Genomic DNA, 25387 nt, shown 5'->3' with positions numbered 1-25387 from the left:
CTAGGACATTTGGCTGTATTTTTTGACCATTTGTAATTTGTAGTTGATACAGGATGATAAGCAGAATTACCCATGGTGGGGCTTTTTAAATTTGATTTTTTCCTGTCATATTTGATGGCATTTAGTGGTAAGTTTTCAGTTCTACTTTGACTTCTCACACGTAGGTTGTGGTGACCTTAGCGCACTGTCCCAGTGCTGTTCCTTGTAACCTGATGGGAACTTCTTTCCCTACATCAGTGATTTGCTGTGTGTTTCCTTTTATATACCTTCTGCTGGGATGATGTTAGAGACCCTACAGGATACAAGCCTGGAGTACCTGGCTTATTCCAAAGCAGGCAGTATGTACTTGGAAGTGTTAATATGTAAAGAATTAGTGTTACAGATTTATCACTTTGTGAAATGAATTAAAAGGTGCTAAAGTGCCTTCATGAGTGATGTGTTTGCAAACCCTCAGAACTTGCTTGGGGAATTCTTGGACTGAAGTTCAGAAAGGATAGCTCTGAAGTTCTCAAGCCAAAAAAATGACCCGAGTCAGGTATATTTGGTAGACCTAACTTGTTGAAAAATATGTTATCGCTCGTGGTTTAGTACATAAGGCACCTGAGGAGTAGAGAGATGAGATTATTTCAAGAAATTGACTTAAGTTAGCTTGTGGGAAGTGCATGTCAGGCATTGCATGTCAGCTGCAAGAGGTAATCAATTGGAGGAGAATGTGGAAGCAACTCTAGCCAATCAGAAGGACAGTGTTAGACTGATTTTAAAAATGGTTACTTTAAAGTATTAGTTACATGCAGTCTGGAAGACAAACAGATCTCACACTGACTGTCCAATCCCATAATTAACCCTGGATGAAAATACCTTGTACTTGTCCATGGATGGCTCAATATGTCCTAAAGGTGTCCACATAGTATTTTCTGGAAAAAGTTAAGGTCCACTAGAAGTTGTTGCATATGATTTTCCCATTGCCTGGGTTGGTGGCCCAGTTATGCTGCAAGGCCTTATGACAGTTCTCCACAGCCCAGCTGACCCAGAGAATCTATTGGTGATTCTACTTTAGACAGGTGAATGTGAGAATAGTTGTAGGTCTGAAGAAAGCAAGACTAAAGATCCAGGAGATTGGTGTTGTCTAGTACATTATTCATCCATGTTGAGCATAACCAGCTTTTCTCTAGGCCATATGATGGTGCAGTAAGAAATGGAAAGTAAAAAAAGATGTTAATTGGGACTTAGTAAGAAATTTATGTGTGTTAATAAGATACCCTTAATGCTGACTTGGTTCTACCCCTGGTATAATGGCTAAAAGACCAGACGACTGATTTGGTAACTTTTTCAACCCGGGGCATTCTTTATTCTGCATGGATGACACCAACCTTGAAACTTGGGGCACGCCTCCATAGGAACAGTGAAGCCAACGCTGGGGCCCATGGGAAAGTTTCCACTCATCATATCTTATTTCTTGTAAATTGTTTCTATTATCTGCATTTGCTTGTTCAATAGTAAAACACAGTAAACACAATCTTGAGCTTAGTCTCGGTCATAATCTTAACCAACTTTCAAAATTGCTTTTTATGGTCTTGTTCCACATGGCTTTAAATTTTCAGTTACTTCACCCTTATCACAAGCATAGGGATTGCTTAGAGCATACCAGGTCATCTTGACTTGTTGGAGTTGGAGATAGTCAATTCTTTGGTACCTAGTGGTAGGTTAAGGGGCCCACATGGGGTAGAATGTATGGACTTCACACTGTGCCACATGAGAGGAAGGAAGATAACTGGATTTGGAAAGAGGTTAGATTGATTTACATTTAGTGGCCTGTGTATGAAGTCCTGTAGATTTCTGGACATTAAGAGCTATTCACCTGTTATTGGTTTGAGGGCTGCCTACTGCCGCCACTCTCTTATTCACTTACTGTGATTGCTCTGCAGGGTCATTCTATGACAGGAGAATTAACACAGTATATGCTTACGCTTGAGACACTGTTCATTATGCTCTCCAGCTATGTATTGAAAGTCTTCCAAGTGTTTAATGATTTCAGCTGAAGTGGGGAAATTAATCAGAATGGAATCTAGTGTTGTAGTGGAAAGGAGATTTAGTGCATAGGAGTAAAATCTGAGTTCTATCCAAGCATTTTTCTAATAGCTTAAATGATTTTTCTTGATTTTTTTTCCAGTAGCTGCCTTGCCTGAGAAATCAAGATTCTTTCCTCGTGTCATCATGTACAGCTCTTGAAGATTATTGGTTTTATCACTAAATAGTTAGACATCCAGAACCTGAAGAAACTAGCATAAAACCAATACGAGAAGTAGAACCATTCTTATAGAGAGCTGAAGAATCATTTCTTGGTGCTGTCTCCAAAAGTGAGCTTGCAAAACAAATCAGAACTTTGAGATTGTCAATAATTCAGGATACGTGTAACTTATTTCTGAAGACAATATGGCCACTCTAAGGGTACATGGTTTTGTCCAAATATGGAACAGGAAGATGGGGATGTCTAGGACCAAAGAAGCATACATTGAAACAGTAGAAAGAAAGAAGAGGATCAAATTGGTGGTGTGTTTCACCACCGGAGAATCTGTAACTTTTCAACTAAATAATATTAAAAATGTGGTCTTTAGATCATATGGAGAAAAGCAAAATCACCTGCGTTTAATTTTCCAAAACAATAGCTTCTTGTTTATGGAAAGATTATATTTCAGAGATGCTGTACAGTTGAAGATGTTCCTGGATAGAGTCCATCAAAATAATACTCAGTCATCTGTGAGACCTGGGAAGGATGGAGATATCTTTGCCAGGAAGACAGCACCGAAGGAAATCAACAAAAACTCATTCCGCAAAGCAGGCAAGAAGCCACGTAGTAGATCTTTTCAGATAGGAGAAGGAACTCGAACACCTGACCATCAGAAGAGGAAGCCAAGTAGTAGATCTTTTCAGATAGGAGAAGGAACTCGAACACCTGACCATCAGAAGAGGGCTTCATCTGCATCAAAGTCATCAAAACTTCATTGCAAAGATTTATTAGAGAATAGATACGGGAAAAGGAAAAGGATGGTATCATCTGGTTCAGAGATGACTGGGAATACCCCCAAAAAGACTAATTCTGTAGGAAAGATGAAATCCCAGACAAATCCCTTGAGGCATGTGAGCCATGATGAGAAGAAAAAATTGAGATTAAGAGTGTTAAAAAAGAAAAAAAAAGTAGAGTTTGAGGCCTTAATAAAGACCACTTCTCCTGGAAAGCCTCAATTGGATGGCACAGGTCTTCTTCAGATGCTGACTGAGAAACTATATTTGGCGTTTCTGTTGGCACCAAAATATAATGCAAATGACCCAGAGTGGGACAAACTCAAGATGACTTTTGATTTCTACCCAGAGAAATTATGGCAAGGCCTCCCCAACTTGGGAAACACCTGTTACATGAATGCAGTTTTACAGTCCTTATTTTCGATTCCATCTTTTGCTGATGATTTACTCAGTCAGGATTTCCCATGGGATAAAATTCCCCTTGGTGCTCTTAGCATGTGCTTAGCACAGCTCTTTGTTTTGAAAAATATTTATAACATAAAAATCAAGGAGCGGTTACTTGTAAATATTAAAAAAGCCATTTCAACAGTTGCAGAGATCTTCTCTGGCAACATACAAAATGATGCCCATGAGTTTTTAGGCCACTGTTTGGATCAGATGAAAGAGAACATGGGGAAATTAAACACAATTTGGAAGATGAAAATTGAATCCAAAGAGGACAACACCGCTCAACAGGTCTTTGCTGACAATGCTGCCACCAGAGTGCTCATTTGTCCCGTCATCACTAATTTTGAGTTTGAGTTGCTGCGCTCTATTATTTGTCAAGCTTGTGGTCAGGTTGTTCTCAAGACAGAAGTGAGCAATTATCTCTCCATTAACCTTCCCCAGGGAATGAAAGCGCTCCCTTTGTCTATTCAATCTGCTTTTGATCTCTTCTTCGGAGCAGAAGAACTTGAGTATAAATGTGAGAAATGTCAGCACAGGAGTTCTGTCGCAGTGCACAAGTTCAGTAGGCTCCCCAGGGTTCTCATTGTTCATCTGAAACGTTATATCTTTAACGAGTTTTGGTCGCTGAGGAAGGATGACCAGGAAGTTGTTATTTCTAAGTATTTAAAGTTATCATCTCACTGCAATGAAAGTACCAAACCACCTCTTCCTGTGAGCAAGAATGTACATAATAGGGACATCCAAGTCCTAAAAGTCTTTCAGAAGTTGAGTGCTGAAAGACTCCGACCATCAGCACTTTCCCAAAAGTTGACCTCAGCATCCAGGGTTCACCGGGTTCCACACGCTGGGCCAGACAAAGAGTCTAAACCACAAAAATCCCGGATTCTCTATGAAGGGTCACGCAGAGAACAGCAAAAAAAAGACCTGGGAAAACGTTCCAGACTGAATGGGACAGATTCCAAATTGGTGAACTTAGGAGATGGAATAGTCATTGAAAAAGAGGTATTAGCCGCTGGCTTAATGATAGATCTGGAACAAGTGTCCCCTTATCTGATCTGTGACAATGAAGGTAAACCCCGCAGTGGTCCAGAAACACGCCTTGCAGGCATTCATCTTCAAGAAGCATCTGAAAATCGAAAGAGAAAGAAATACAAGAAAACTAATACACTGGTAGATTTTGAGAGTGTTGCTGACACCGTTGAGGATTTTTATGATGGTAAAAAAAACAGAATTTCAAAGGAATCCCAAAAACTGGCTGAACAGACCAAGCAGCAAGAAAGGGTGAGGCTCTATGAACAAGCCCTTCAGCAGGCACTGCTTCAAGCCCTTTTGAAGCCACATGTCCAGTGGTACACACAGAACCTCAGGCGACACACAGACTTAAGTCTCCAGGGGGCCAATGTGAATTCTCTAGGTGAATCGAGTTCTAATAAAAGCCCTGGAAAGAAACAAGCTTTGGATACAAAGACAGAAACGGAAGCCAAGACACCAAAAGGAAGTGCCGAGATGAGAGATCTCTACGCCTATCGGCTCATTGGTGTTGTCAGCCATCTTGGGAAGTCCCCAAATTCAGGCCATTATATCAGCGATGCCTATGACTTTGAGAGGCAAGTGTGGTTCACTTACAATGATCTCCAGGTATCAAGTATCCAAGAAGCTCTGATGCAGGAGGCTAGGCTTTGCACCGGGTACATCTTCTTTTACATGCACAATGAGATCTTTGAAGAGCTGTTGAAAAGGGAAAAGAACTCCCAGTCTCATAGCGCAGAGACAAGGGAGACCCCCCAGGAGAAATAAGTGGAATGGACTCCTGGTTGCTCACATCTGCTTGACTGCCTTATTGGCCACCACTTTCTCCACAGAACAAAAACTCTGAACTCTAGCCAAAGATGAAGAGGCAGTTGGCATCCATGACCAAAGTTCAAGCAGAAACACTTAGGGAGAAACCTCCATTCCTAAACCTAATACAGACACTTCAATCCCACCGTTCCACCTGAAAAACATTCTTTTCTACTAGGCTAGAATTGTGCCTTCCATATTTGAGTGCAGTGGATTTTAAGTCAGTCTTTGAACCAGCAGCAGGAGCATGGAGAAACCTCTTAGAAATGTAGATTCTTGGGTCCCACCGCATCCCTACCTAGTAATTCAGAAACTCTGGTTAGGGCGGGTTGGTGGTAGGAAGCAGAGATTTGATGGAGGTTTTGTCTGATGCTTGAGAAATTTAGAGAACTACTGGCATGTTAGAACATCTTGGTGGATTTTCCTTTTGTATATTTGAATTATGTATATTTCTAAAGGGGTTTGATTATGTTTTTTGTCTCTTACATTCATGTATGCCTTTCCTTCAGAAACTTAAAAAACAACACACACACACAGAAATCACTCTTCTGATCATACTCAGTGATTTGATGAAAAAAATTTAGTTTCTGGAGGCCTGACCAAAAAAAAATCTCCCAATTGTTTGTTAAACTCCTCCTTTTACTCAATGCCAAAAGGGCTATACAATCTTAAGCTATAAACCTTAAGGACGGAGAACTTATTTGCTCTTAAGAACCTGACCCATTATTCCTGTTTGCTAGCAATCTGTTTTTGGTGTCGTTTTGTTCTCAGAGAGGCACTTGCTTTGCCTCAAAGGAATATTGATTTATCATAACTTTATCTGAGGCTTTGAATAAACCTCTGCCTTCAACATTACAAGACTAATTCTAGATTTCTTTTATTTCTTTGTATCTTTTAGCAATGTTGGCCTTATTCCTTCAAGGAGTAAACAAACAATGTATACTTTAAAGTGGACCTGTAGGCTTTGGAAGTCTTACTTGTTACTGATTTTGTACAATATCATAAAACTTGCACCCATGTGATAACATCATAAAACTTGTGCCTATTTAATACAATGTCATAAAATTTGTGCCTGGAGATGATCTATCTGCTTCTTGGTAGAACCTCATGGATCCCAAGAAGATGGTCATCTTCTGTTGGAACTTCATATGATTTAGGAATTTGGATTTCTGATAGTACATAGGTGTTATCTCTGTTCCCTTGCCTTTTTCCACCTCTGAGGCAGGGAAGCTGTAACACCTTGACCCTTTGATTGGGACAAATTACTTATACATTACTTATACTTATACTAAGAGTCTTTCTCACATCCCATCGAGGGACTGCATTTTTTGTTCCATCGTTACCAGTGTGTGCGCCCCCCTTTACATTGTATTGTCTTGATCTGGCTGTAATTAATCCAACAGCTTGTTGATACTCTTAATGCCAGAGACCCTTAAAGAGGTGAACTGGAACTTAGTGGCATGGCAAAGTTAGAAAATGCCCTGAAAGGGGGAAACCAGATTCAGAAGTCAGGGAATTCTACTGTTCCCAACACAGTGTATTGAGAAGGAGGTCTGAATGAGACCTGGGGATTATTGATGTGGGAAGGGGCACCTTCTACATTGAATTAATGAGTCTTGCGGAAGAAAGTGCTGCAGGCACAATGACGAGAAACTTGTTTGACTTGTATAGTTCTTCAGCAGCTGCAGTGGCTGAAGGCTGAGGCTGGAGTTACAACTTACGAGGAGAGGAGTGGTAGTTCAGGTTCGCAGTTTCACGCTTTTGACTTCTCTAGAAGAGCTCAGTCTGAGCTCAGTCACATAGGCATCAAAGCAGGAGTTTCGGAAAAAGGAAGTGAAAAGTTATTTTGCTTTGAAAGGAGAAGGAAGATGCCAGTAATTCTGAGATTTAGAATGTCTGGGGTGGGCACAGAGTGTGACCCACCCTGCCTTTGCTGCTCTTCAGCATGTAGTACCTCCAAAGTGCAGGGTAAGTCCGAAGGTCAGGAAGATGGTTGGGGTATCTGTGACAGAGAAGCTCTGTCTTCTTGGACAGATGGTTTGGGTGGAACCCATCATTGCCCTCTGAGAAGAAATTTGGGGTGCACAATGAGCAGCTGTATGCTACTATTTGTCTTGCTACATGATTATTTAAATAAAAGATTACAATAACTCTAAGTAACTTGGCGGCTGTTACTTATCAGTGCATTTTTATTCTCTAATTTACAGATCAGGTTTATTTTTTTAAGATTTGATTAGTCTGTTTGTTTGTTTACTTGGGGGAGGGAGAGGCGGAGGGAGAGAGAGACAGAAAATCTTAAGTGGGCTCCACATTGGGTGTGGGGCTTGATTCCATGACCCTGAGAGTCAAGAGTTGGGTGCACAACTGACTGAGCCACCCAAGCACCCAAGCACCACCAGATCAGGTTTCTTTTTTTATTATTTTTTTAACAGATTTTATTTATTTATTTGAGACAGAGAGAGAGCGAGAGAGAGAGCACGAGCACTAGCATGGGGAGCAGCAGAGGGAGAGGGAGAAGCAGATTGTCCACTGAGCAGGGAGCCTGACATGGGGCTTGATCCTAGGACCCTGGGATCATGACCTGAGACAAAGTCAGATAATTAACTGACTGAGCCACCCAGGTGCCCCCAGGTCAGATTTCTAAATAATCCATGGATATAAAAACTTCGACAATTTTTCCATTGCGTCTGAAACAAATTACCACAAATCTAATGGCTTAAAACACAACCTCAATATCTTATATTTTTGGAAGTCAGGAGTCCAAGATGGGTATCCTAGGGCTAAAATCAAGATGTTGGCAGGGCTACAGTCCTTGTGGATGCTCTGGAGGGACCATCTGTTTCCTCGCCTTTTCCAGCTTCTAGGGGCTTCCCCACATTCTTTGGCTCATGGCTTCCTTCCTTCACCTCTTCAGCCAGCTGTGTCAGGTTGAGTCCTCACACTGCCATCTCTGATTCTCCCGTTCTTCCTCTTTTGCTTTCCTCTTCCACTTTTAAGAATCATGGGGGGACTGGCCCAGTCAGATAATCCAGGACAGTCTCCCTACTTTCAGATCAGCTGATTAGCAACCTTAATTCCCATTGCTTTGTAATAATAGATTTGCAGGTTCCAGGAGTTAAGATATGAACATCTCTGTGGGGCCCTTACTTTGCCCACTAATGGTCAGTGCAAAACTATTTTGTCCCAACAACAACAACAAAAAAAGCAGACTGATCAGGACTAAGGACTAAAACTTAGACATCTGGAAATGGTTCTGGTCACTCCACCAGGTAAAGAACCCAAAGCACGTAAGGTTTTGGCCAAGGATGAGGGAAACTGTAATTGGTCATTGAACAACAAACAGCTTGAGACCAATTACGAAACAAGGGCTATAGCAGCTTTGCAGATTTTCTGTATTTTATGTATACATCTGTTAGTCTATATTCACCGTTCTCTTTTTCTCTATCCTGCTTCCTATTTTATTTTATTTTATTTTATTTTATTTTATGCACAAGCTATTGGAGGTTAACTTTACAATTTAGCCTTGAGGCAACAGAATATTCAATGGGTGCCTGCCTAAAGTCGAGGAGTAATTACTAAAGCCCATGATGGATACCAATGACTTAGGACTCTGAATCATTTAATTTGGGTGAACAGTGAAAACATATACAAGGATAGGTATATCTATCTAGTAGATGGAAAGAGGAGATATTTTGCTGCTCTAACAGTTCAAATGTATGTAGATGGGTGCATAGGAAAGCTAGTAACCAAGGGGATGGGCTGTGCCAGTTACCAACATATTGCCTCTCAGTTCCAAACTTAGCCTTCAGCACATGTTCTGCAGTAATGGACAGAATTCTTTCAGGCATTCTTTCCTTACAAGGAGCCACTGTTGAGCTTTTCAGTAGATGGTGTGGGAGGCACACTGCAAAGGGAAGGGGCTCTCTGGCTGTTGCCAGTTGTGGGGGTGGGTTAGTAACGTGAGCTGTGATCACGTCTCTCTAGGGGTGTGCTAACCCAGCTACAGAACCAGAATATGTGGTCCCTAATGACCTCACAGCTCCGACCTGGTCTGGTGACAATGTTCCTGATGCCACCTCAACCTGGACACCACGATTTCCAGCGCTCTGGTCTGCACCTGGGCCCTGATTTGTATTCCATTGCCCTTCTAATGCCCAGCCTTCTTGACAGGAATCTACACACTGCAGGCTTCCTGCCATAGCCCCCTTAATGTCTCTGCATGACTATGTACCTGGCCATTGGCTGTAGCTCTACTGGTGCCCTGGAGGGTCCCTACTGAGGACCTCGCTCTCTCTGCATGCCTTTGCATCCACGCACTGGCTGAGGCTCATCTGCATCCTGACTGTTCTACTGTACCCTCGGTGGTTACTTCCTGCTTGCCCAGGGACCGGGGACCGTGTCGGGCTCAGGCCAGCCCCAAACTTCTCTGCCATTCAGTAGGCCACAACTATGTCATCAACAAGATCTGAACCCTGGCCCTGGATATCAGGGCCCCTTTCCAAATTAGTCCTTTCTTGGACACTCTCCCTCAGCCTTAGGATAAAATACAGAGTTTTCTTATATCCTATAGTTACTTTTATCATAGGTTAATAATTCTTTATATTAAACTCCTCCTGTTTAAATAACTAGTTTCTACCTCCTGACTGGACACAGATGGATACAGAGGCTGAGCATGTCAGGTAATCTAGCTCTACTATTCCAATTAATTCCAAAGATTTTAATGCAAGATTCTTTGATTTGATTTGATTTTGTGTTGCTTTTTGGTGCAAAGAAGTCTGAATGGAGAACCATAATCCTTCAGTTGCTCGGAAGAGATGGCTAAGATACCAGGAAAGCACTTCTTATTTTAATGTTCCATCTGCTTTGTGGGTAACAATCAGAACTGCTAGATGGTTTTATGGGGTGACTGCAGTTCAGACAGGTTCACACGCGTCAATGACAGGGACCTTGGGCCCCAACATCACTCTAGTGTCTACATTCATCCTTTATCAACCTGGTTATACTCCTGCTCTCTTGTTGACCCCAGTCAGTAAAAGTATTTCACAAGAGAATTCTTTTATTTTTTGTTTTAAGATTTCACCCACTTATTTGAGAGAGTGAGAGACAGCATGCTAGCAGGGGTGGAGGTGGACAGAAGGAGAGGGAGAGGGAGAAGCAGGCTCCCCATCGAGCAGGGATCCCAATGCCGGGCTCCAACCCAGGACCCTGGGATCACAATCTGCGCTGAAGACAGATGCTTAACCAACTGAGCCACCCAGGCACCCCTTCCACAAGAGAATTCTTAGCAAAGTATGTTTCTGTAACCTAGCAGAGTGGATTATATCCCCCACTGAAAGTTTCTGTGGCTGGCAAGCAGCAGTGAGATGGTGACCTCCAGGGGACCCCTGGTTGCCACTTTGACTCAGTGGTGATGCAATGCCTGAGTGGCACAAGGAGGCTCACATCCGGCGCTGGGCACTGGGCATCATGGTGCTGGGCTGCAACAGCACTGTGTCCATGCAGGACGAGGCCTTCCCTGCCTGCAAGGTACAGTTCCAGCCCTGGCCCCGGTCTGATGCCCACCCCCCCGCCACCGCCGTATCCCGGAATCTGCCCCTGTCCTGAGATTCACCTGCATCAGAAATTAACCAGGTACGCTACTTAAAAAAAAAATCTGCAAGTTTCACACAGATTACCATTAGTCAGGCTACTCTTTTAAACCGAATCCGTTATTAATTCTGAATTCTGTACGGCAGGCTGGCCCCTGGAAACACAGGCAGGAGCCAGTGCTGCAGTCAGGAGTGTGACATCCACAGGCCTGTCCAGCTGGCAGGCCGGACACTGCTGCAGTCTTGAAGCAGATTTTCATTTTTGGCAAACAGATTTGCTCTTAAGACCTTCAACTGATTGGATGAGGCCCACCCATATCATCAAGGGCAATCTCCTTTACTTAAAGTAAACTGATTGTAGATGTTAGTCATGTCTCCGACATAATTTCCCAGCAATACCTGGATTGCTGTTTGATTAAACTACAGCCCACACAAGTTGACAATATAAAACTAAAACGTCACATGTGTTATGTAAATCCACAAACTTCATGTACCTAAGAAAAGCATGAGCAAAAGCATCAGTTTTGTTAAAGGGCACTCTATTTTGTGTTCCTATCCTAAACCACTATAAGATAAACAAAAGAGTCTTAGGAATAAAAAATGTAATTGGGCAGTATTAAGAACAAAACAAATCAAAAACACCAGGGGCATCTGGCTGGCTCAGTCAGTAGAGCACACGACTCTTGATCTCGGGATTATGAGTTGGGGCCTCATTTTGGGGATAGAGTTTACTTAAAAAAAAACCCACTGCCTAAGGAAATTGTTTCTTGGGCTACTTAATAAAACTTTCAGGCAGTTATCTGTCCGGTTTTGTTAGTTGCAAAAAGTATCACTGTTCTAAACCAATTTTGCAGCATAAAACTTCCTGCATAAAATTAAGCAGGTTTCCAAGAATAGAGTCTTTGCATCTAAGAGACACTCCTAATTTCCTGTCTCTAATTCTACACCTATGAGTCATCAATTCTGGGGTCTCTGGAACGTGCCTCGGCAGTTCTTTCTGCCATAATAGCACCTGTAACACTCACAACCAGGGTTCTCAACGGCAACGCATACTCCCTTGCTTCTTCTGCATATCCCAAAAATTTCCTGCCCCAGAAATACGCAAGGTAGGGAGGTAGAGAGGTCAGTAGGTGGATGGATAAAGGAAAATGGTCACTGCTTTTGTGCTATGATTTGAGGAACATTGGGAATGCCAAAAAAATAAGCCTGTGGCCCAGAATTCAGCTATGTGTGGTCTACGGGCTAAATATGGTTTCCTCTGTTTCTGTAAATATTACTGGAACACAGCCAAGCCGGTTCATTTACATATTCTCTAACTACAGCAGCCTGGTTTAGTAGTTGTAAGAAGTCCTGGAAAGCCTAAAATATTTACAGTCTTGCCCTTTATTTTTTTAGAGAGGTTTTTAAAATATTTTATTTATTTGAGAGAGAGAGGGGAGGGAGAGAAAACATAAGCAGTCAGAGTGGCAGGCAGAAACAGGCTTCCTGATGAGCACAGAGCCCGACTTGGGGCTCCATCCCAGGACCCAGGATCATGACCTGAGCCAAAGTCAGATACTTAACCAACTGAGCCTCCCAGGCGACCCTGTCTTGCCTTTAAAAAGAAAGTTTACTCTTCTGTAGACTATCGTTCTTCTAGTACTTGAAATTCCCTATTAGGAAGACATCATTCAGGAACGTTCCTATAGCTCAAGGAAAAAAACCCCGGATAGATACAATACCCCAGGGTTCATAGGGTCAGATGTTTTTCTCTCCCAAGTTTTAGGCTGGGGCAGAAGTGAACACAGTGATAGGAGGAGGGTCATAGGCAGATGGGGCACGGAGAGGTGCTGGAGGGCAGAGGACATGAGTGAGAGAGGGAGTGGCTGTGGACAGTTTACCTACGTAGAATCAGGGAGAGAGTAGGGAGCACAGCAAGAGCTGAGAAGGACAGGCCCAAACCTGGCAGAATGACACAGACAGCACTTTGGCTTAAATAAAAAAAAAAAAAAGATAGAGAAAAGGTGCTGGTTGAAATGAATTCAACTAGCTTCAACAAGGAGTAACGGAGGGCTTCATCTATCCTAGCAGACGGGGGAGGGGGGCTGCCAACCTTGAAATAACAACATCAACTCCAGCTCCGCCCTCTTCCTCAGTCCCCAGTCTATCCAATCAATCCCTGTCTCTTTCTTTTCATTCATTCCTAGTGTCATCAATCAACGCAGTCAACTAAAAATCCTTTGAGTCTATGCTGTATATAAGACAACATAACTGATGAAACCATGTGGTGCTAAAGGGGCAAGTAGACATGGAAAGGGATAAAAGTCCTGAGAATGGGTTTGCTGTGGTCCTGGCTGATGAGACAAAGCTTCAAGACAGACAGACATGGCAAATGAGCTGAGCCTTGCGTGTGGCAGGGAAATCAGATGTGTGGAAAAGGGGTCATCTCTATTGAGGGGAATGGGCCTAGCGATGGCATAACATACGGAATGCCTCATTCTTTTCCTTTTTATAGATTTAATTTATTTGTTAGAGAGAGTGAGAGCGCACAAGCAGGGAGAGTGGCAGAGGGAGAGGGAGAAGCAAATGCCCCGCTGAGCAGGGAGCCTGACGCAGGACTCAATCCCAGGACCCCGGGACCATGATCCAAGCCAAAGGCAGACGCTTAACCGACTGATTCCCCCTAGGCATCCCAGGAATGCCTCATCCTTATATGACAACACATCGTGGGACTAAAGCGGTATCTAAGACTCTATGAAGTAGACCATCAAGAGCGGTGTACAGACCTGCACCCAAGCTCTGTGATCACTAGAGAGCCGGCGGAGCCCCTTTAGACTGCTCACATACACTTAGTTAATATGGAAGGATATACTGATTAATGGTCTCGTGTATCCAGGGAGACTGTTTCTTAGGCTAAAGAGAATAGAATCCTGAAAGTTTGGGAGGGGAGCGAGTGACAGCCCCTACACACGCCTTGCAAAATGGCATCCTCGGGAAAACAAATGCACTGTGAGGAAAGAAATGTGCCTTCTGAGTCCATACTGAGACCACACTACGAGATTCTACAGTTCACTCATGCTTTTGTGACATTCTTTAAAAATTAATAAAATGTGACACATCTCTGGTTTGTTTACAAAAACCTGTACCAACCTATCTCCCACAAACCACAAAATATTCTGCAGGACAAATATGCAAGCTAAGTCCTGGAAAAATCTCTCCTTTGCTGTACCTATTAGAAACTAACCCCCACCTAAAAGGCCACTGTTGAATATACATGTAACTCTGCACTTCGCTGCCCAGAAAGGACATCCTCTTCTCTCCCAGTCATCTTCATGGCAGGTAATGGAGAAAGGAGCAGCTCTTCCCTACCGGGAATTTGCTTTTTTAAATTTTTTTTTTAAGATTTTGTTTATCTATTTGACACAGAAAGAGCGAGATCACAAGTAGGCAGAGAGGCAGGCAGAGAGAGAGGGGAAAGCAGGCTCCCCACTGAGCAGACAGCTAGAAGCGGGGCTCCATCCCAGGACCCTGGGATCATGACCTGTGCCGACAGCAGACGCTTAACCCACTGAGCCACCCAGGTGCCCTGGGAATTTACTCTTTGTATTACCGCCTTCCTCATTACATGTCCAGTGACCTCCACAAATTGTATAGTAGTCTCGTGAAGTATGCCAACACGTTCTCAGATGCATTGAGGTCCCATGAAATTTTCATGGGAAATTTTCACAGCAATGCTGGATTCCACTCACAATCCATCCCCACGAGAGCCAGCACCATGTCCCTGAGAAGCTGGCTAGAGTATAAATGATACCTTTCTAGCTGAACAACATTTAGCAGGAGAACGGCTGGCAACTAGGCGGTGTCGCCCAGGATACAGGTGACTACAGACATAACAAGACATTTGAGAACTCGCCCCTACTGCCACATAGGCACCCGTCATCCAACCACTGAAATAAACAACTTCTTGCATTCCAAAAATGACAACACTGTGTCCCCACCAAAAGACACATTTTTTTCTTTGAATGAGTTTCATCCCAATTCCCAACAATCATGATGCCCTGAGAGTAGGTAGAGGAATACGTGGCCGCCTCAGAGAGGTCCCCATGTTAAGTCCCAGAACCTGCGAGTATGTTATGGTACATGGCAAGGTTGCTAACCTGTTGACCTGGAGGGGTGTCTGGGTGGCTCTTTCGGTTAAGCATCTGCCTTCTGCTCAGGTCATGATACCAGAGTCCTAGGATGGAGCCCCAGATTCGGTTTCCTGCTCAGCAGGCAATCTGCCTCTCCTTTTCCTTCTCCTTCGCCCCTGCTTGTGTTCTCTCTCTCTCTCTCTCTGAAATAAATGAAATCTTTAAAAAATCAGCTGACCTTGAAATGGGAGATTACCCTCGATTATGTAAGTAGGCTCAACCTAATCACGATGATCCTTAAAAGTGAAAGAGGGAAAAGAACTAGAGAGATGGTTGTTACCAAGGGCTGGTGGGTGGGGAAAATATTGGTCAAAGTGTATAAGCTTCCAATTATAAGATTAGCAAATTCTGAAGATCTAATGTACAGCACAGTGATTATAGCTAATAATACCGTATTATGTACTAGAAAGTTGCTGAGAGGGAAAATCTAAAATGTTCTCACCACAAAAAAAGAAATGGTAATTATGTGATAGGGTAGAGGTTAACTATTGCTATGGTGGTAATCATCTTGCAATATATATGTGTATTAAATCAATGCATTGCACACCTTAAATTTATTCAGTATTACAGGTCAATTGTATCTCAGTAAAGCTGGGGGTAAAAAAAAGGAAAGAAATGCCCCCCACACTCTTTTGCATTCTAGGAAATGGCTTATTGCAAAAAATGTCTCCTTCCTGCATGACTTAGGTAAGACTTGTGCATGACTCCCTTGTTTATCCATGACGAGGCCAGACACAGACCTTTCCAAAGTCCCGGTCTTTGTCTCATGAGTTGAATGGAACTGTTTGCTCCCTTTGATCAATCTGAACACAATACCAGTTAATTTTATCCTTGGCCAAATTTTAATCCCACTTCTGTCCTCGCCACAGGTCCCCGAGCTGTGACTCACTCTCAGCCTGAGCAAGCATCACAACGCTTGCTTAGCAACCCCTTGCGAAAATTGGTTGATGGCAAACAAAGACATTCCTTGATCATTTGTCCAATTACGTACCACATGCTCATCCCACTTTCCCCCATTCAGTTCTTTCTAGCCTTATTTATTCCTTCCTGTAGAAGATAACTCCTCTCGGGGCACTTGGATGGCTCAGTTGGTTGGACGACTGCCTTCAGCTCAGGTCATGATCCTGGAGTCCAGAGATCGAGTCCCGCATCGGGCTCCCAGCTCCACGGGGAGTCAGCTTCTCCCTCTGACCTTCTCCTCGCTCATGCTCTCTCTCACTGTCTCTCTCTCAAAGAAATAAATAAAATCTTAAAAAAAAAAGAAGAAGAAAACTCTTCTCCACCTGAAGTTTGAGACACTGCAGATCTTATGGTTGAAAGATTCTCTCTATGGCAACAATCCCCTCCTATTACAATAGACCCTTGGTAATGGGGATCAATCACTCCAGTTAATAGACTAACGTTTCTTTATGCACAGGGAGACCAAGCTGTCGAGGTGGCACTTTCAATGTCCAGTTTGGGGGAGACACGTGTGTGGCCTCAGTTGAAAGCATTCCTCCCTTGGGGACTAACATCTCCAAATCAGGAGAGCTCAAAATTCCTGGAATGGAAAGCAGGAATTCGGGAAGTGTGTTATTAGGTGTAATCCTGCAAGAAGGTCTCCCCCCCACCGCCCTTCCCCACTCTCCAGACGCCTGGATCCATGTATTCCGGGCACGGGGGACACGGCACCACATGACCGCCTGTGGTTTGAAGCATAAGCTGCATTTTGTGACTGAATTCTCTCCTGGCAAGGGATTTTCTTTCTCCCAATGGGCCCTGCGACGGAGTCTTCAGTAAGCCATTCCATCAGGCCAGCTGCTGGTGGGTAATGGAGAATGTCATAAGCCCAGTTATTTCCAAGGGTAGGACACCACTGGTGCACTTGCTCGCTGTGAGATGAGCTCCCTGATCAGGTGCAAGGCTGTGTGGGCTGCCATGATGCTAGATGAGGCTTTCTGCGAGTCTATGGACGGTGGGCCAGCAGAGGCACTCCTGGCAGGAAAGCCAAACACAGACGCGCAATACACACCCCTTTCAGCAGGAACACTCAGCTATCCATCCTATGGTGGAAGGGGTCCAACGTAACCAATCCGCCGGCAGGTGGATGGCTGGGCCTACCACGGAATGGCACCACATCCCGAGCTGAGGGTGGATCTCAGTGGTCAGCAGGTCACACAGTCAGCAGGGGCTGTCTCCCAGGTCAGCCTCTGAGAGGGGACCTGGTTGACTTTGTCTTCCCCACGCGGCGACTCCATGCCTGCCACCACAGATACTCTGCTCTTAAATTCCTTGAGCAAGCAGTCGGGTGGCTGGAGGAAGAAGCGGACGGACATCTTCACTTTCCGCATTTCTGGAGCTCTGTATCCAGACCCAGACCCACTGCGCAGCTGCCAGAACAGCCAAGAGCCCCTTTTCTCCGGCAATGTCTCTCCAGCGCCCTCTACTGGCAAAGGCCAACATGGCGCTCACTGTGCAGGAGAAATGTACGTGAATTACCTCCGAGCATGGATTGCCAGGTGAATTCGGAGCCGAGAGACCATATGTTGGTAACTGGCATGGACTCTTCACCTCAGTGTCACCAGGCCTCTGCTTCTTTGGGTTAAAATCCTGTGTGACCATGGAGCTAATACATTTTTGAGCCTCAGTTTTCTGATCCTTGGAACATAGCTCAAGGGATGTATTCCCCACCGCTGGATCCCCTGTAACATTGAGGACTTAACACTTGTATGTTTTCAGCAACATATTTAACAAATACTTGAAAGTAAATAGGTCGCTTCAGATTCCTGCCTAAAATTCTCAAGCCTTCCTTCTTCTACCCCCATAGAAGACTTTCTCTGTTTAAAGCTTTTAAAACAAGTTATACTTTCGTTCTACAGTCTTGGCTGCTCCAGAAAGGCAAATTGGGCAGCTCGTCTGTAGACCTAAGGCTTTAAGGTTCTACCAAAGAAATGCATTGGGAGTTTTTATACTAATCTGTCACTCACCTTTGCTTCCAGTCTTTCTGGTGCAGAGAAGGTTGACTGATCTGCATTAAGAAAGAGTATCTGGCAGTAATGAAAGTAGGAGACACAGCAGCCATGGCTTTCTAAAGCTTACTTTTTACTGCTGCTACTGAGCCGGCGCCCGGGCCCCTGGGCATGGTGGGAACAAGCAGCTTCCAAGATGGCTCCGACCATGAGCAGGTTCTCTAGTACATAGCAGGTATTCTTGCGCACGACTGGTATCCCTTGAGCAGGGTCTACAGAGAAAGCCGAGGGCAGCAGCAAAATGTCCCTAGTATTGTTCTCAATTCCCATAAGCCTCTTCATGGTTTGGAGGCAGGTAGCTTTCTACTCTGCTCAAATATGCAAGCCCATTGTTCTGTTGCCCCTCCGAATGGAAGAGCCTGGCGCATGGGCACCATTAGGTAACAGACCACTTTTGATTTGGATAATTCCTCCCATCTTTCATAGCTCACTTTTCTTTTTGTCTGCCTCCACCTTAGGCACTTATTGGCGTCCTCCATTTGGTATTACCCGCCCCCCTACCCCGCCAAGGCTGCCTTTCCCCCTACTGCCTCTTCCTCTCTCTTACCTCTCTTTCCTTCCTCCAAACGTTTCCTTAGGGCACCTCAAAACTTTCCTTTTCTCAGGAGGCTGGGTACCACCTCAGGGGTTGAGGTAATAGCAATGGCACCATCCAGGTGAATTGTTACCCATCAAAGCTCCTCTCCCCTCTCACTGGGGACATTTGGGATCTTGTGGTGAAGAGATGGGGTTGGAGTCTGAAATCACTTTGCTGTCTGGTAAGTGTAAGGCATTTTTTACTTGGTCATATGGGCCATTTGGAGTTTGCTCTAATGGCCATAATTATATATTTTTTTCCCCATTTGGGATTACATTAATAATTCTGAGGGAAAGGCTGGAGTTTAGCAGAGAGAAATACAAGTAGGAAATGAAAAGTTTGCTAAGCAGAGACTCTCCTTTAGTGATAATTATGACCATTACTGAAAATGATTGCCTTTTCTGTAGGATTTTCAGTTTCCTCTTTTAGAAGCTTCTAATTTTCTTTTGCCCTTTTCGTTTTGTAAGCGGTTACCTATAAGTACAACTGAAGTGTCAGGAAACTGAGTTGTTATTCTGAAAACTGAAAACTACAAAGTCTGAAGAATAAATGTAAGAACTGATAATACTTTTCACATGCCATCCCCGTGGGTGTTGTTCTTATTTGTGTTAGGAACATGATTTACATATGTGAAAAAAATACACGTGTTACTGTGTTTGTATTAATTATAAACCACCATCCTTTTCAGAAGTTGGGGTCCAATGGTCACTAAGAGAAGCCTTTTCCGTGTCTGTGACTCTGCCCCAAACTGGTTGGGGATTGTCATGAGAAGAGTCATCACAGATTTTTTATTCTGGGTAAATTCTCAAGCTGCCTTACCTTAAACACACTGTTTAATGTCTGTGCCTCAGTTTCCTAATCTGTAAAACACACAAAATCATTTCTTTTTCCCTGGATGATTGTGGGGATTCAATGAGATAACTTATGTGAAAATAGCATGTAGACTCTGAAGTGTTAAACAGGGGTGACTGCACTTTATTTAGGGTTCGACGATGGCTACAAATTTCCAAAGTCAAGTGGAATAAGCAAATAACACAAAACATTTCCTTACCAGGTTATTGACTTCAAAGTTCTTGTTCTCTGAGGAGAGCTAGGAGTCAAAATGAACTCTTTCCACTTGACTTTTCCCATTTCCCTCCTCCTCCTCATCCCCCTTCCCTGAGGCACCCTGCCCCATCTGGTACCATTTCTCTATGGGTTTATAGGTGGTTTCTAAACAATCTGCTTGAACCTGGCTTCTGGGGAAATCCAGACAGGACCTCCGCAGTGGTGGGCTGGAGCAGGTTTGTACTGGTAGGAGATGTAGATGTGCATTCCGTCCCAACTCCGCCGTTAATGACCCCACTGGTAGCTTCAACTTGGCCATGGTGGGTGTGTTTACTCCCCAGATACTGGCAAATACTATGAATCAGGTCTTTCCTCTTTGTCTTTGGGAGAACTGATTGTTACAACACTTACCAGCACGCATATCCCTTTGGGGTTCTCCTCTGCTCAAAGAGACAATGATTCTGTTCCTGACCCAGGTAAGAGTGTATCTGGCCGCATGTAACCAAGAACCCAACTGAACAATGAGGTAAACATATCTGTCTCATAGTGGGTATTGCGGACGGTTGTTCTGCTTTGTCTTCCTTAGCATAGCGGTCTGATGGTTCCTCCTTTCAATCCAGGTGCTGCACCCCCAGACAATATATTTCACACATGGCTGCGAATAGGTGCAAGATGTCCTGGCAGAGGTGTGTTTAACGTTTCAACATCTGCACTAGAAAGAAAGGCAAGAGAAAAAGCTGGGTGGGATTTGGACTTACAGAGGGAACAATCAGCCCCAAATCTGTTCATGGTTATTTGACTCCTGATATCAGCAAGATTCAGAGTCTGTACAAAGAATGAGTTGAAGCATGAAATGGGCACGTGCTTGTGTTTCCTTTGTTTCTTCTAGAAACGGTTGTGGTCTCAGATGGGTTCTTTGGAACATATCCTTATTTCCTCTAAGGCCAGCTTCCACCGTATGGTCTTAGTTGCACGGGATCGTTCTGTTTTATGTTTGTGACTGGGGATGGAAGTCTCTGGAGAGGCTGTCAGAGCTGCTAGAGTTGCCTGGGTTACTCACAGCCAGATGCTTTCGTAACCCTCTGTGGGAATCCTTGGTCTGAGGTCTCCTGCCAGGAATCAAGTGTCCTCAGCTCCAGACATCTGCCTTCCTGACCGGGTGGTGATGGGTCTGGTGAGCCACACTTCTTGTCTGAGTCCACCTTCCATGCTCAGTGGTCAGGTTGGTTTGAGTATCGATCATGATGACCCGCATTTAAGGTTGCACTCCAAGGCGGATTGCAATTCATAGACTTATCCTGGAAATGTTCAAACGCATGCCGATTGGCAAGCAGTACAAGAAAACTTCGAGTTTAATCTGTATACAATAAGCATCAACCCATGTCAATCAGGTTTGATCTCTGCCCCTTCCCCCTATCCTAAGGCCATGGGATTATTTTAAAGCAAATTCCGGACATTGTAACGTTTCATTGGAGCATCTGTGAATTCGAATGGGAGCTTGCTTTTTAAAAGAAGGGACAGGAATTTTCCTGAATGACTTTCATTGATTATGCAATTTCCAGTGAGTAGCTGGTTAAGGCAGGGACGTTTTCTTTCTTTGTGGGGGTGGGGTGGGAGACGAAATGATAGTTTCTTCCTATAAGATTTTACAGAAGGCTTTGTCCTTTATATCATACTTATTTGTCATCTCTTCTTGATTATAAATTCCCTAAGGACAGAGAAAGTTTATCTTGCTCACATTGTATCTTTAGCTTTTCAAGAAGCTTTGGTTGTTTTTCAGAAACTCCAGGCCTGTATTATTTCCCGTTTATTTGTTGTTGTGTTTTTGTTTTTTTTTTCCTGTGGTGTCAGCCTCATATTCATTGTTTCCTCCCTGTTATCTGTTGTATACCAATGTTTCAAAATGGCCTTATTCTGGCCTTCAAGATTGGAAAATGAATTGCAAGTGGAAGGCCCTTATTTCTAATTCCAACTCTGTCCTGCCTCTTTATTAGACTATCCTGGGCTCGAGTATCTGGTAATAAGTTGCCTTCTTTATGAAGGAAAAAGAAATCAATACATTGTTAGTGGTGTTTTTCCAGAAGAAATGGATGGATTGAATCAGCTTTTACCTTATTACAAAGTTTATTTTTGAACAGTAAATGGGGGTCACGAGACCCCAAGAACTGGGTATCCTCTGGAAAAATTTAATGACCTGGTTTCATGTGGGATGAGAACGCTCTGACTGAAGTGACTTTGTTTTCAATGACCTAACCCATAACAGGCTGTGCTGGTGACGTCTAGCGTTTGCCTTCCTTCCAGGCAGCTTGTGATAAAGTAGGCTAATGGTCAAGTAAAGTGTCCCCTACTGTTGAGCGTCAGGACCATACTTCATACTTTGCTAAGTGCTTTTTCATTAGCTATTCCTCACAACCTACCTATGACATCTCCTGGCTGTCTTATCTCCCATCTTGTGGCTGAAATATGACTAATGTGCACTCATAAATGCTTCAGGAAGCTGAAGTGAATATAGGTACTTGCTGACAAACACCCTGCTTTCAAAATGGCCAGCCTACCCTGCCCTTGGGGATGGGGGAACACAGGTCCCCCAGAGGCTGGGCAGTAATTCCATTTCCCTGTGGGTACAGTGGTCTCTGGGACTGCGGGCATGGGACTTCTGAGGGCAGTGAGGGCCGGTGATGATACGCTTCTTGCTGCTCGTCAGGGGATTCCTATCCCTGCCAACACACCGCTTACCCAGTGCTTCTGCACTCAGGCCAGGTCACGTGATGCCGTTTTGCTTGTACTTTGGTTAGATTCTCTTGTGACTTTTGCGGTTTAGAGCATACCACACTGCTTAGACAACTGGAACCCTGAGTTCGCTTCTGCAGCGTGCATGCTGGGGACTGGTATCCCCTTTGGAGGAGCTTTCTTTGTCCTTGTCCTAAGCTCCTTAGGTGGATACTTGATCCCATTCTCTTCCCAAGGAGTTTCTAGAACAGAACTGTCTTTAGGTGAGGTTTGATTCGGGGACACATTAAGAGATGGGGGGCCTCTGTCTGCCATGGCTGCTAAGGGAATTATGGAAGGGAAATCGAATTTTATTTAGAGTCTCTTTGTGCTTGGTATGGAATGAGGGAGGTGCCCCTTCCACAGACCCAGGCTGCCGTGGCTCCAGATTGTGGTGGTATGTTCCCTGGTTGTAGGTGGTATGTTCCTCTCATCGGCCCAGCATTTCCTGCTAGTTGGTGCTTACAGAGAAATACAGCCAAATCCAAGCGTCAAGTTAAGGCAAAGACAGGAAGATAGAAATCCATTTACATCATATATACATTATGCATATGCAAATATGAATTCTCTGGTGATTCGGTCTGAGTTAAATGTAAGTCAGTGCGATTTAGTTTCAGAAAATAGAAGATTTGCTTCCAGAAGAGTCACATCAAAAGAGAAAAATCTTTGGAGGCACCTGGGTGGCTCAGTCAGTGAAGTATCCGCCTCTTGATCTCAGCTCAGGTCTTGATCTCAATGTCATGAGTTGAAGCTCTGCATTGGGTTCCACACTAGGTGTGAAGCCTACTTAAAAAAAAAGAAAAAAAAAACCTTTAAATTGATATTGCCCTCTAATGATGCATAGGTTGAGAAAGGTCGTTACTATGCTTCATGCTTCTACAAAAGTTCTCACTAGGAAGGACCTGTGAGCCAGTGATTTTTTTTTTTTTTTAGTTTTTTGACATTCCAGGGTGTAATGATCTGAGTTCTCAGTTCTGAGTTTGCTAGAGAAAGGGCTCTAGCTTAAATGGATGTGTTTTTTTCATGTGTCAAATAAGGCTGTTGGACTAGACTGACTCTAGTGTTTCTTCGAAGCATGAGGACTTTTTTCTCTATTCCAGAAGGAAATCGGTCTTAACAGGCCAGCCAGTGACATATATGGTTTCTGGCCAGAAAGCAGGTGGAGGATCTTATCTTGGAAGACCTGGCTATTTTCCCAACAACTCATTCCCATTTGTGGACTGGTTCTGTTTGCCGCTCCAGACACATACGAACCAATCTTGGACCAAGTGCCCTAACGGGGGTTGTGCACCAGGCTTTGATGTGTTTTGCAGCGATTCCCTCTATTCCATCTGATAGCCCAGCTCTTGTCCAGGTACAACTGAAAGTCTTACTCACACTTTCCATGGGAAGGCTAATTAGTTGGCTACCTGGGTTCAAGAGCAGGCCATTCATGGCTTTGTAACCAGGTCACACCCATAGTGATGTTATTACCAGCACTGCTTTACTGAAGCAAGTAAAGAAAAGGGTGTACGGTCTCTGGAAAGGAAACCACCTGCAGGTCCTTCCTAGTGAGAACTTTTGTAGAAGCATGAAGCATAGTAACGACCTTTCTCAAAGATAATTGATAAAACTAGAAAAGCCCCTTCAAGAGAGGGACTTAACCAGTGTCTTTTGAACTATTATTTATGATGGAGATGAGGACTATGCAGACATATCTAAGGGAATAGAGAAAATACTAAACAGATACTTTCTTATCTGTATTAGAATTAGAGCTGTAGGGACATGTTATAGTTTGATTTCACTCAACTGTGAACTCCTCAAAGTAGAGACAGATGGATTATCAGATGGCACTAAACCAGTAGTTTATACACAATGAATGGCTTCCTAGTTATCCTTCAAAGAAAGCAAGCCTTCCAGGAGAAGTCTGCCCCAGGTCTGGAGACCTGGTGTTGTTAACTGCTCTGTGGCCCATCTGCTCTATTTGCAGAGTCAGAAATAAGCCCATGGCCAAGGCCTAGGTCAGAAACCCAAATCGGAAGCCAGACAGAGAGCATACCCATGAGAAAAGTATGAAGGGACATGTTTGAGGTGCAGGACTCAGATCATTACACCCTGGGATTACTAGCCAGATCAGAGCCACGGGACTTGGTGTGAGTTGTGGACAGGGTACCTGGCCGGCTCAGGTTCCCGTGAAATGTTTATCGGATTGCTTCGAATGAATAAGGCAAATGGCGTATTTTCTAGGTGTGTTAAAATCGTGCAGTTGGTGGCAGTTCTGCAACACTAAGTACCTGTTAAGTACTCACCAGCCTCCTCTCTTTGTGGAGAAGAAGAGAGGAAAAAAAAAAGTCCTGATGCTTTTCTTTAAAATAAATTGGCCATGTCTCTTTCAATTCAGGGTATTTGGTCTGTACTGTAAAGCACTTCAGGGTAAGAGGATAATTGAGATTTATGGGAGAAGAAGAACAGAGGAGTGGAAGATACGAGCACGATAATTTAAGTTTCAAAAATATCTGAAGGGTTGGGGCTCCTGGGTGGTTCAGTTGGTTAAAGCATCTGACTCCTAGGTTTGGCTCGGCTTATGATCTTAGCATCATGGAATGGAGCCCCGCATCGGACTCTGCTGGGGTGTGGAGCCTGCTTGAGATCTCGCTCCCTCTCCCTCTGTCCCTTCCCCCCACAAAAATAAAGAAAGAAAAATCTGAAGGATGGGAAAGAGAAGGTGACAGCTAGGGACGGGGGTGTGGTTGAAAATGTTTTCAAAGACCGGTAGAATACTTGGATTGCCTTCCACACTGGAAATTGTTTAGCTACTAAAATACCAAACTTGGGAGTGATGGTGAACAGAGAATGGCATTTCCCAGGCCCTAGCTGGGGCAGCCATGCTTTGACAGGTCCCGTGCAATAAATTTCAGGGCAACCAGGCAATGGAAAACCACG

The 25387-nt window shown here is 43.9% G+C and overlaps 1 protein-coding gene across 1 annotated transcript; it reads left to right on the top strand.

The window, feature by feature from the left end:
• Window positions 1-2433: 2433 nt before the first annotated feature.
• Window positions 2434-6065, top strand: USP26 (ubiquitin specific peptidase 26). Its single transcript, XM_032331619.1, has 2 exons — window positions 2434-2846; window positions 2907-6065. Exons 1-2 carry the CDS (start codon window positions 2434-2436, stop codon window positions 5263-5265), a joined length of 2772 nt encoding a protein of 923 aa, XP_032187510.1. The 3' UTR covers window positions 5266-6065.
• Window positions 6066-25387: the final 19322 nt, after the last annotated feature.

Source organism: Mustela erminea, chromosome X, assembly GCF_009829155.1.
Source record: "Mustela erminea isolate mMusErm1 chromosome X, mMusErm1.Pri, whole genome shotgun sequence".
Taxonomy (NCBI): domain Eukaryota; kingdom Metazoa; phylum Chordata; class Mammalia; order Carnivora; family Mustelidae; genus Mustela; species Mustela erminea.
Note: the sequence above shows the minus strand (reverse complement) of the source record. Positions and strands in the feature narration are given on the sequence as shown.